Consider the following 13,221-nt stretch of genomic DNA (forward strand, 5'->3'; position numbering starts at 1 on the left):
GTGTCCCATCCTAGATTAATCCTCTGAAAGTGAATCAATGGTACTTATCAGCATCAAATTTCACCTGCCATTTCTGTGAACAACAGATCAATTTCATCTCTATCTTCTATTTCATCAATTTATACTTTATTGTTGCCAAACAATTGATACTAGAACTTACAATCATCACAGCGATATTTGATTCTGCGCTTCCCGCTCCCTGGATTACAAATCGATAGTAAATATTAAAAAGTTAAATTATAAATCATAAATAGAAAAATGGAAAGTAAGGTAGTACAAAAAAAACCACGATGTAGGTCTGGATATCTGGAGGGTACGGCCCAGATCTGGGTCAGGATCTATTCGGCAGTCTTATCACAGTTGGAAAGAAGCTGTTCCCAAATCTGGCCGTACGAGTCTACAGACTCCTGAGCCTTCGCCCGGAGGGAAGAGGGACGAAAAGTGCGTTGGCTGGGTGGGTCGTGTCCTTGATTATCCTGGTAGCACTGCTCTGACAGCGTGTGGTGTAAAGTGAGTCCAAGGATGGAAGATTGGTTTGTGTGATGTGCTGCGCCATGTTCACGATCTTCTGCAGCTTCTTCCGGTCTTGGACAGGACAACTTCCATACCAGGTTGTGATGCACCCTAGAAGAATGCTTTCTACGGTGCACCTATAAAAATTAGTGAGGGTTCTGGGGACAGGCCAAATTTCTTTAGTTTTCTCAGGAAGTAAAGGCACTGGTGGGCCTTCTTGGCAGTGAACTCTGCTTGGTTGGACCAAGTCAGGTCATTTGTGATATTTTCATGTCATCTGCAGACTTGCTCATCATCAGATTTATGAATCACACATTTATCATGTGCATTGAAACGCAGTGAAATATGTCGTTTGCCTTAACGACACACCTAAGGTGAGCCAGGGACAGCCTGCAAGTGCTACTAGACATTCTGGTGCCAACACAGCATACCCACACTACTTGGCAGAACATCACGGGCAGCAACAAAACAAGAAACAAGATGTCAATAACAGCAAAAGAAGCTCATCATACATTCATATCCAAATTGTTCATATATATACAAAGATTTTGAGATTGATTCCTGTACTGCATTGCCAGTCACAAGCTTCTAATTACAGAAACAATCCTTAAACAATATCCTATAACCAAGCCAAATTTTGGTTCCATTTGTCCATGTTTTTTTTAAACCTTCTGCCTAGTCTCCCACGTGGGACCTCATCATGGGCTTTTCTGAAGTCCGTGTAAACCAGTGCAATTTGTTGCCGCTGAAAACATTCAATCACACTGGTCAGCCAGGGCTGCCCTGTAGTAACATGATGTTGACTCTTTGATTAATCCGTCCTTTCGAAGTGTCGATTGATCCCGTCCCTCAGATTTTTTTCAGTAACCTCCCTACCTCTAATGGAGACTTGTAGGCCAGTAATATCGGCTTATCCCTTCATATTTACTATCTTCCAGTCATCTATATCCAACAAATATTTCAATAAAAAATCTGAGCCATAGATCTGTTAGCTACTCCCATAGCAGCCTCATTAATCTCTTAGTTTTATTTTAAACACACTAAGATTTAAGTTTTAGTAGTAGTTTCAGAGTCTCCTGTCTGAATTCTCCAACACTAATGGTTTCTCTGTGAGGAAAAACGTATTCACCTAAGACCACATTGATGCCTTCCAGTTCCAATTTGGTCTGTAAGGGTTCTATTCTTTCCATGGTTATGCTGTGCACTAAATACACCTAAAATGCTTCAAGCTATTCCTTAGATTTGTCTCCCACTGATATTTCATGCACCCTCTTTCTTCCTCTGCAACTGGATCCTTGACTTGCTCATCAGGAGACCACAGTGCAGATTAGTAGGAACATCTCCTCCTTGCTGACAATCAACACGGGCACACGTCAAGGACGTGTACTTCGTCAACTGCTCTACTCTCTCCACACTCAGACTGTGTGGCTAGGCACAGCTCAAACACCATCTATAAATTTGCTTTTGACACCTCTGTTAACAAAATCTCAGATGGTGATGAGGAGACATATAGGAGTGAAATACTGTAGATCAGCTGGTTGTGTGCTGCTTCAATGACAACCTTGCATGTAACATCAGTAAGACCAAGTATTTGATTGTGGACTTCTGAAAGGGGAAGTCAGGGGAACACACACTAATCCTCACTGAAGGGCCAGTGGTGGAAAGGGTGAGCATTTTCAAGTTCCTGGGCATCAACATCTCTGAGGACCTATCATTGGCTCAACATATTGATGGAATCACAAAGGCAGCACACCAGTGGCTATACTTTATTAGGAGTTTGAGAAGATTTTGTATGTCACCAAAGATTAACAAATTTCTATAGATGTACTATGGTGAGCATTCTGACTGGTGGCATCATGGCTGGTATGGAAGCTCGAGTGCACAGGATCACAATAGTGTTGTAGCCTCCGCCAGCCTCATCGCGGGCACTGCCTCCCTACTATCAAGGACACCTTCACAAGGAGGTGCCATCCATCATGGAGGACCTTCAACAACCAAGACATACCCGCTCCTCATTAATACCATCAAGGAGAAAGTACAGGAGCCTGAAGACCCACACTCAATGTTTTTGGAACAGCTGCTTTCCCTCTGCTATGAGATTTCTGAAGAGTACATCGCTATTTCTCTTTTGCACAGTTATTTATTATTGTAACTTCTTGTGTCTTGCACTGTACTGCTGTCACAAAACAACAAATTTCATGACATATGTCAGTGACAGTAAATCCTATCTCCTTCCCTCTTCTCTTTTTAAGAACCCTTCTACACTTTCCATAATCCTGAAAAGTCCACCTTCCCAAACCTCCTTCCCCATGCCCCCCCATCATTTTCCAGTCCTGTCTGATGATATTGAAAATGGCCTTTCCCTAGTTCAGGATGTTAATTTTCAGAACTTGCTCAAAACTTATAAGGTTAAGATTGTTGTCTTCAAAATGGTTTCCCATGACCACTTCTGTCACTTGCCTGGTTATGTTCCCCATGATGAGTTCCAGCACTGCCCATTCATTATTTACATTCTGGCCCAAAAAGATCTGCTGGTTGCAATTTTCCATATATAAAAAATGCCACCCACAGTGAACATTTCACACTTGGAGATCTTGGGTAGTCAAGTCCATGGCTCCCTGAAAGTGGCAACACAAGTTGGTAAAGAAAACGTGCTTGTACCATGTTCAACTATATTTAGAGTTGGGGAGATCTAACATACTTCTACTATCAGCAATTTTATACAGTATTTGCAAATGTTAGCTATCAATAATGTAATCCCATTCTCTGTTTATTATTATTAAGTCTATAATTTTGAAAATTAATAAAGGGACTGGTAAAGAAAGAAAATGTGCTTGCCTTCATTGGTCAGGGCATTGCGTAAAACAGTCAGCAGGTTATGTTGCAGCTGTATGAAACTTCAGTTAGGCCACATTTGAAGTATTGTGTCCAATTAGATGAAGAATGTGGAGGCTTTGGAGAGGTTCTGACCATGCCAGTGATCTCCACATCCAGCACATAATTATCCATAACTTCTGCCATTTCCAATGGGATCCTCCCACCAAGCACATCTTTTCTTCCCCCACCAACACCCACTCTCCGTTTTCTACAGAGATCACACCCTATGTGATTTCCTTGTCTATTCATCCTGATCTCCCTCCTGGCACTTGTCCTTGCAAGCAGAACAAGTGCTATACCTGCCCCTACACTTCCTCCATCACTACCATTCAGGGCCCCAAACAGTCCTTCCAGGTGAGGTGACACTTCACCTGTGAGTCTGTTGGGGTCATCTACTGTATCCAGTGCTCCTGGTGTGGCTTTCTGTATATCGGTGAGACCTGACATAGATTGGGAGACTGCTTCGCTCAGCACCAGAAAAAGCTTTGTCTGCCAGAAAAAGCTGAATCTCCCCATGGCCCCCATTTCAATTCTACTTCCCGTTCCCATTCCAACATGTCAGTCCATGGCCTTATCTACAGCTGTAATGAGGCCACACTCAGGTTGGAGGAGCAACACTTTATATACTATCTGGGTAGCCTCCAACCTGATGGCATGAACATCGATTTCTTGAACTTCTACTAATTTCTCCCTTCACCATTCCCATTCCTGTTTCCCTCTCTCACCTTAACTCCCTACCTGCCCATCACCTCCCTCTGGTGCTCCTCCACCTTCCCTTTTCTTCCAAGGTCTTCTACCCTCTCCTATCAGATTCCCCCTTCTCCAGCCCTGTACCTCTTCCACCAATCAGCTTCCCAGCTCTCTACTTCAGCCCTCCCCCTCTCCCAGTTTCACCTATCACCTTGTACTTCTTCCTTCCCTCCCCCTCCTTCTTGCTCTATCTCCTCATCTTTTTTATTTCCAGCCCTGATGAAGGGTCTCGGCCCAAAACGTTGACTGTTTACACTTTTCCATAGACGTGGCCTGACCTGCTGAGCTCAGCATTTTGTGGGTGTTGCTTGGATTTCCAGCATCTGCCGATTTTCTCAACTTCACCGGGATGTTGCCTTGGATTGGTGTGCAGGAGTCATATAGAGAGTTTGTAAACTTGGTTTGTTTGTTCTGGTTCAGCAGAGGTTGAGGGGCAACTTGAGATAGTGATGCAGCACAGGAATACAGTAGGTACACAGTAACTAACCCATGCCCAACAAGCTATCGATCCAATTTGGCCCCAAGTCTGTCTTAACTATGTACCTGTCCATCTACTTTTTAAAAGTTAGTGTAACTGCCTTAAAAACTTTCTCTGGCATCTTGTTTCATTTGGGGTTGAATGGTATCATACATGGGGTTCAATTCATACATTGTCTGTAAGGTGTTTGTATATTCTCCCCGGGACTGACTGCACGTGCTTCGTCCGGGTGCTACGGTTTCCTCCCACAACCCAGAAGTGTACAGTTATGGTCAGTGAGTTGTCGGCATGTAGCACCGGAAATGTGGCTACACTTGTGGGCTGCCTCCAGCACAATCCGCACAGTCCGTGATGGATGTCGACGCAGAACGATGCATTAAACTGTATGCTTCGATGTTTCAATGCACCATGTGCAAATAAGTTCGTAAGCCATACTCTCCCAAACACAAACCTATACTCCCAATCAACCCCTGTATGTTTTCTTCCCTTTTTCTTCATACATCACTTCCTGTAGAGGGGAGATCGGGATAGGTGTGTTGAAGGGTTAGCGGATGTTCACCACACTGGGAAGTGCCTCTGGTGTTTCAGCCTGGACATGGGGTTCAGACCATGAGTGCCAGCTGAAGACTATAGTGCATCCGCAGAGCTGAGATCTACATTTATATTAGTGGCCACTCCTCCCTTTGAGACAGGACAGTAAGAAGGAATGTGTGTACAGCAGGCTGTAGAAGGGGGTCAGGGAACTTCGGAGTGCAGCTGTCTGTGTTGGAAATTAACGGACAGAATATCTCTGAGGCCCAAGATCACAACATTACGGCTGCCTCAACAGTGGGGGGTGGGGGGTAGAGAAACAATAATCCAAGAGGAATAGAAAGCTGTGTGCTTCCTCCCTGCTGCCAGAGACAACAACATCAGAGAACATGGCAGGACACTCTAAAGTGGAAGGTGAAGAAGGTGAAACAGCCAGAGTTTGTGGTACCAAGGACAGGGGTAAAGGTAAGGATGAGATCCCGCAGCACGCGGGTCAAGGAGCAAAGAGCAGCGCCTCTAAGGGCGCAGTCCGTGCCGCATGCCTGCCAGTGTAGGAACAGGAGGATCGGTCAGGTGAAATTTTGGCCAAAGCAGTGGTGCAGAGGGAAGCTCCCTCCAGGGAATGTGGGTGCTCTACCACCTGGACAATTGGACTGGAACCTTGGCAGCGAGGTTTACTTGTGCCATTAGGAAGGCCTTAAATTCGTTGGTCAGAGGAATGGAACGTAGAGTAAACATGCAGTTAGGGAATGAGGAAAGACTGTTAAATAAGAAATCAGTCCAGAAGGCAGAGCAGATATAAGTGTCACAACGCACATGGGAGGAACTAAAGGTACATTACACCTATTTTAATGCAAACTGCCTGACTAGGAAATTCCAACATAGATCAGCACATGGGAACATGATATTTTTTTACACAGAGATATGGCTGAAGAAGGGCAGGGCTGGCAATTCAACATTCCAGTGTCGGTAATATTCAGGTGTGATGGGAGAGGTGGTGTTGCAGAACTGATTAAAGACTCTTTTACTACGGAAATGAGGGAGGATACCTCAAAGTAAATCCATTATCAAAGTGCACATTATGTCGCCATACACAACCCTGCCATTCATTTTCTTGGCATACTCAACAAATCTATAGAATAGTAAATATAACAGACCGCCCTTCAAATCAGGCAATTTGGGGAGAGCTCGGGAAAAACGTCTTGCTGGAGGTGTGGCTATGGGCTTAGCAGTCAACAGTACCGCATAGTATCCAGTCCTTCAGCCCTTCACGTCTGTGCTGACCATGATGCAAATCTGAAGTTATCCCGTCCTGCACGTGGTCCATATCCCTCTACTTGCCACCTGTTCATGTGTCTGCCTCCTAAACACTGCTGTCATATCTGCTTCTACCACTTCGCTCCGGAACGCGATCTAGGCATCTACCACACTTTTACCTGAAAAGAAAACTTCCATCACACTTACCTCAAAGCTATGCCCTGTAGAATTGACATTTCCACTCTGGGGGAAAAGCTCTATCTATGCGATTTATGCGCCACATAATTTATGCGCTGTGTGTCTAAATTAAATCGAAAATGAAGTAGCATCTATTATACCGCCCTGGCCATGCCCTCTTCTCAACGCTGACATGGGGCAGGAGGGACAGAAGCCGGGAAACCCAGGTTCAAAGTTCAAGAACAGCTTCTTCCACATTGCCAGCTGGTTCTTAAACCGACCTGTAAAACGTAAGCAACACACCTCAAAGTTGCTGGTGAACGCAGCAGGCCAGGCAGCGTCTCTAGGAAGAGGTACAGTCGATGTTTCGGGCCGAGACCCTTCGTCAGGACTAACTGAAGGAACAGCTAGTAAGAGAGTTGAAAGTGGGAGGGGGAGGGGGAGATCCAAAATGATAGGGGAAGACAGGAGGGGGAGGGATGAAGCCAAGAGCTGGACAGGTGATAGGCAAAAGGGATATGAGAGGATCATGGGACAGGAGGCCCAGAGAGAAGGGAAGGGGGGGTAACCTAGAGGTTGGGCAAGGGGTATAGTCAGAGGGACAGAGGGAGAAAAAGGAGAGAGAGAGAAAGAATGTGTGTATATAAATAAATAACGGATGGGATACGAGGGGGAGGTGGGGCATTAGCGGAAGTTTGAGAAGTCGATGTTCATGCCATCAGGTTGGAGGCTACCCAGACGGAATATAAGGTGTTGTTCCTCCAACCTGAGTGTGGCTTCATCTTTACAGTAGGGGAGACCGTGGATAGACTTATCAGAATGGGACTGGGATGTGGAATTAAAATGTGTGGTCACTGGGAGATCCTGCTTTCTCCGGCGGACAGAGCGTAGGTGTTCAGCAAAACGATCTCCTAGTCTGCGTCGGGTCTCGCCAATATATAGAAGGCCACATCGGGAGCACCGGACGCAGTATATCACCCCAGCCGACTCACAGGTGAAGTGTCGCCTCACCTGGAAGGACTGTCTGGGGCCCTGAATGGTGGTAAGGGAGGAAGTGTAAGGGCATGTGTAGTACTTGTTCCGCTTACACGGATAAGTGCCAGGAGGGAGATCAGTGGGGAGGGATGGTGGGGGGGGGGGGGGGACGAATGGACAAGGGAGTTGCGTAGGGAGTGATCCCTGTGGGAAGCAGGTGGGGGGGGGGAGGAAAAGATGTGCTTAGTGGTTGGATCCCGTTGGACGTGGCGGAAGTTACAGAGAATAATATGTTGGACCCGGAGGCTGGTGGGGTGGTAGGTGAGGACCAGGGGAACCCTATTCCTAGTGGGGTGGCGGGAGGATGGAGTGAGAGCAGATGTGCGTGAAATGGGAGAGATGCGTTTGAGAGCAGAGTTGATGGTGGAGGAAGGGAAGCCCCTTTCTTTAAAAAAGGAGGACATTTCCCTCGTCCTGGAATGAAAAGCCTCATCCTGAGAGCAGATGCGGCGGAGACGGAGGAATTGCGAGAAGGGGATGGCGTTTTTGCAAGAGACGGGGTGAGAAGAGGAATAGTCCAGATAGCTGTGAGAGTCAGTAGGCTTATAGTAGATATCAGTAGATAAGCTGTCTCCAGAGACAGAGACAGAAAGATCTAGAAAGGGGAGGGAGGTGTCGGACATGGACCAGGTAAAACGTAACACTGATTTACAATGTGGTTACGTTTATTCTGTTGTTTATTTTGCACATTTAAGTTGTGTATAATTTCTGTTAATTTGAATATATACTAATTTATATCCGTTTTTCCTCGTGTAATGCGGTGTGCTGCTGCGGACTTGAAGCTGAACTTCCCATCTGCCTCCGTCTCTTCCAGTCCCTTTCTCCAGTCTCGTTCCCCTCCTTCGCTCTCTACTGCCCATATTCAATTCTATCCCATCCTCTCTCCCGCCCCTCTTTCACTGTCCTTCCCCACCTGCTCCCCGATGACTCCGCTGGGAGGGGCATCTCCAGGTGTCACCACTTCCTGGTGAAGGAGCGGCGGCCTGATGACTTACCGGGATCTGTTGGGGGATTGGAACCGGGCCGTGCAGGCCATCGACCGCAGGGAATGGCTCTCCGCACTCGGCTGTCTGACCAGTGTCGCCGAACCCAACTCCAGGATCTACTTCAACCTCGGCTGCGTCCGCCTGCACCTGCGAGACTTGCCCGGGGCCCTCAAGGTGTGAGCAGAGAGCGGCGGCGAGGGGGAAGAGGACAGAGAGTTTGTAAAGCGTCGGAAGAAGTCGCTGATTCGTATTTCTCTCTGTAGTGCTCGTTTTATGCCCAATTATCCCCTCTCCCCGGCTTCCTTCCCCCACCCAATTTACGACTCCATCCCTTCATTCCCACCCCCACACCTGTCAACTTTCAATTAACCCCTCTCTCTCCATCTTACCGATTTCCTCCTCCACAACCCTCTTCTTCCTGGCTGTTCATTTCTCTCTCTCTCACGTCCTTCTCGCTCACACTCTCCTTCTGTCCCTCCCCCTCACCTTACTCCCCTTCTCTGTCCCCCAAATCTCTTCCCTCCCCATCTCTCTCTGCCCTTCCCTCCCCGTCTCTCTCTGCCCTTCCCTCCCCCCGTCTCTCTCTCCCTTTCCCTCTCCGTCTCTCTCTCTGCCCTCTCCCCCCCATCTCTCTCTCCCCCGTCTCTCTCTCTGCCCTTCCCTCCCCTCCCCATCTCTCTCTCTGCCCTTCCCTCTCTGTCTCTCTCTCTGCCCTCTCCTCCCCGTCCCCATCTCTCTCTCTGCTCTTCCCTCCCCTCCCCATCTCTCTCTCTGTCCTTCCCTCCCCGTCTCTCTCTCTGTCCTCCCCTCCCCGTCTCTCTCTCTCCCGGTCTCTCTCTCTGCTCTTCCCTCCCCTCCCCATCTCTCTCTCTGCTCTTCCCTCCCCTCCCCATCTCTCTCTCTGTCCTTCCCTCCCCGTCTCTCTCTCTGTCCTTCCCTCCCCGTCTCTCTCCACTTCCCTTCCCCTTCACCTCTCTCTCTGCTTCATTCACTTTTCTTCCACCCCCCCCCACCCCGGCACTCCCCTCAACCCTGCCTCTAAATTGATAAATTCCATTCTAAAGGATGTTACAGCAGAGCATTTGGAAAACTGAATGGAACAGTTAAAGATAGGGAAGGCTGATCGTGATACAATTTTACTGGGAGTTTTTCAGGATGTAACTTGCTTGACCTCTGTAGAATGGAAAATGCTGGGCTGGGATCTTTCAAGGAAGTGGTATCAAGGTGCTTGGAAAATAATGGCAGGATTGGGCAATCAAGATGGAATTATGAAAGAAAAGTTGTGGTTGACAGATCTTTTGACATTTCCTGAGTTTACAGCCCGGGTGATAATGTACTGGCTTGGAATAAGGATTTACTAATGGGCAGAAAACAGGGTCAAAAGAAGCAGATCTTTTCACCCTGGGGGACTTTGACCTGTGGGCTGCCAAGGTGGAGGCCCAATTTGTTCACGATTGTTGTCAATGATTTAGACAAAGCTGTCGGGTGTAATTTGGAGGTTTTTTTTGAAGATACTAAAGTAAGCAATTGTGGGACATGAGGAGGATGCAGATGAATTTCAGTTGTCAGCTGGAATGGTCCCTCCTATTTGCTGATAATGTCAACCAGGTTTGATTTATCTGATGACTGAGAGTCTGAATCGTAGATGCTGGATTCCTCAGCAGTGGGGGCACATAGTTGCTTTAAGGAGTGGGATTTGTTGCCTTGGCCGGTTTCTCTCTCCTCTATCTGCTGTCGCTGTTCCACTTTATTGTTGGACCACCATTAGGAAGCATTAAAGCTCTCTGCTTCTTTCTAGACAACAGACCCAACCTGTTCCCCTCCACTACCACTCTTCTCCGTCTGGTGAAACTGGTCCTCACTCTCAATAATTAGTCCTTTAGCTCCTCCCACTTCTTTCAAACCATAGGTGTAGCCATGGGCACTTGCATGGGTCCCATCTATGCCTGGCTTTTTGTCAGCCACGTGGAATAGCTTACGTTGAGCTCATTGACTTCATCAACTTTGCCTCCGCCTTTCACCCTGCCCTCAAATTTACTTAGCCCATTTAGAACCATAGAACATTACAGCACAGAAAACAGGCCATTTGGTCCTTCTAGTCTGTGCCGAAACTTTATTCTGCAAGTCCCATTGATCTGCACCCGGTCCAAAGACCTCCAGACCTCTCCTATCCATGCATCTACCCAATTTATTTTTAAAACTTAAGAGTGAGCCGGGATGTACCACGTCAGATGGCAGCTTGTTCCACACTTCCACCGCTCTGAGTGAAAAAGTTCCCCCTAAACCTTTCCCCTTTCACCCTAAAGCTATGTCCTCTGGTATTTATCTCTCCTAATCTAAGTGGAAAGAGCCTACTCGCATTTACTCTGTTTATACCCCTCATAATTTTGTAAACCTAATTTCCGACACCTCCCTCCCCTTTCTCGATTTCTCCTCCTCTATCTGGAGACAGTATATCTACTGATATCTTTTATAAACCCACTGATTCACACAGCTACCTGGATCAAACCTCCTTCTACCCTGTCACTTGTAAAAATGCTAACCCCTTCTCTCAGTTCCTCCGTCTTTGCTGTATCTGATCTCAGGGTGAGGGTTTTCATTCCAGGACTAATAAGATGTACTCCTTCAAAGAAAGGGGCTTTCCTTCCTCAACCATCATTGCTACCCTCACCCGCAGCTCTTCCATTTCATGTACGTCTGCCCTCAACCCTTCCTTCCGCCACCTCACCAGGGATAGGGTTCCTCTTGTTCTCACCTATCACCCCACCAGCCTCCGCACCTTGCGCATAACTCTCCATAACCTCTACCATCTCTAACAGGATGTCACCACCAAGCACATCTTCGCACCCCCCCCCAACTTTCTGCTTTCCGCAGGAATCACTCCCTATGCTACCCCCTTGTCCATTCATCCCTCCCTCCTGGTATTTATCCTTACCAGCAGAACAAGTGCCATACCTGTCCCTACACCTCCTCCCTCAACAGCATTCAGGGCCCCAAATAGTCTTTTCCAGGTGAGGCGGCACTTCACCTGTGAGTCTGTTGGGGTCATCTACTGTTTCCGGTACTCCTGGCGTGGCCTGCTGTATATCAGTGAGACCCATTGTAGATTGGGAGACTGCTTCGCCGAGCATCTCTGCTCCATTCGCCAGAAAAAGCAGGGTCTCCTAGTGGCCACCCATTTCAATTCTGCTTCCCATTCCCATTCCAACATGCCAGTCCATGTTCTCCTCTACTGCTGTGATGAGGTCACAATCAGGTTGGAAGAGCAACACCTTACATACTGTCTGGGTAGCCTCCAACGTGATGGCATGAACATCGATTTCTCAAACGTCTGGTAATTGCCCCCCCACTTCACCTTTCCTCATTCTCAGTTTCCCCTCTCTCACTTTATCTCCTTACCTTTCCACCACCTCCCTCTGGTGCTCCTCTCCCTTCCCTTTCTTCCATGGCCTTCTGTCCTCTCCTATCAGATTCCCCAACCTCCAGCCCTTTATCTCTTACACTAATCAACTTCCCAGCTCGTTACTTCACCCCTCCCCCTCTCCAGGTTTCACCTATCACCTGCCACCTTGTACTTCTTCCTCTCCTCCACCCACCTTCATGCTCTTACTTGTCATCTTTTATTCCAGTCCTGATGAAGGGTCTCAACCCAAAATGTCGACTGTTTACTCTTTTCCATGGATGCTGCCCGGCCTGCTGAGTTCCTCCAGCATTTTGTGTCCGTGGCTTTGGATTTCCAGCATCTGCAGATTTTCTTGTTGTCGCTGGACCACGAAGTTCTTTGCACCTCGATGGAGCGGGTGTTGCTGAGCACTAAACAGGTTGCAACCCCTGGACAGGGCTGTTGATGCCTTCACTCTGGAGTGGAGAGCAGCCTTGAGCTTGTTTCAGTACTGCTTCTTACGGTCATTGTTTGAACATTGCCCAGTGGAGAGCTTTGAGAAAAGAATCTGATGAGGAAGAGAGTTCTTGGGAATCTGGGCACAGTGGCCTGCCCATCAAAACTTATTCCTGTGGTGCGAGTCTCCAGCGTTGGTTGATGCAGGTTTATGAGGGGCACGTGTTGTTCAGGCTTCAACCCAAGCACAGGGTGGTGGAAGAATTTTGGCAATGGAGATCTTGCCCATTTCATGACTCTATGAGGGGGTTAATGCAATAAGCCAGGACCTTTGACTTTTGAAGGCTGCTGTATTCAAAGGCACACTGAGCTGATATCGAGTGTACCCGTTTGAGAGCAGTAAGCTTCAGTGAAGACTTTACGTCTCACCTGGTATGAGTACTGGATATTCTTAATGCAACTCAGTTTCTTTCTCTTTATATTTATTTGTCATGTATTTCATTGTACTGCTGCTGTAAAGTTAACAAATTTCATGACGTATGCCGGGTGATATTAAATCTGATTCTGATGCTGATTTGCCTGTAATACAGTCCCATATCCACATACTGTTTTCCTATCCGAGTCCCTATCCAGATGCCTTTTCATCACTGTAATTTTATTTGCCTCTCCTACCTCCTTGCAGCTTGTTCCATTTACTCACCACCCTCTGTATGCTGTCCTCTCCGTGCCTTTGGGTTTTAGACTAGCCAAACCTGTGAAAAGAAGCCTGACTATCAAGG

The 13,221-nt window shown here is 47.4% G+C and overlaps 1 protein-coding gene across 4 annotated transcripts in view; it reads left to right on the plus strand.

Annotated features, from left to right (window-relative positions):
- LOC134359985 (neutrophil cytosol factor 2-like) overlaps positions 1–13,221 on the plus strand; it is a 78,831-nt gene that overhangs the window by 9,456 nt on the left and 56,154 nt on the right. Inside the window, exon 1 of one of the 4 annotated variants that reach the window (XM_063073922.1) lies at positions 6,891–6,936. The exons of 1 other annotated variant lie outside the window; for it this stretch is intronic. Coding sequence is in view for 1 of the 3 variants with exons in the window: in XM_063073921.1 (XP_062929991.1) it covers positions 8,605–8,778 (174 nt within the window). In the remaining 2 variants the exon portion in view is untranslated. Of the gene's footprint in view, positions 1–6,890; positions 6,937–6,974; positions 6,994–8,562; positions 8,779–13,221 lie in introns of those variants that run through there. 2 more of the 4 variants (XM_063073924.1, XM_063073921.1) reach the window with 2 other exon arrangements.

Source organism: Mobula hypostoma, chromosome 21, assembly GCF_963921235.1.
Source record: "Mobula hypostoma chromosome 21, sMobHyp1.1, whole genome shotgun sequence".
In the NCBI taxonomy this organism is placed as follows: domain Eukaryota; kingdom Metazoa; phylum Chordata; class Chondrichthyes; order Myliobatiformes; family Myliobatidae; genus Mobula; species Mobula hypostoma.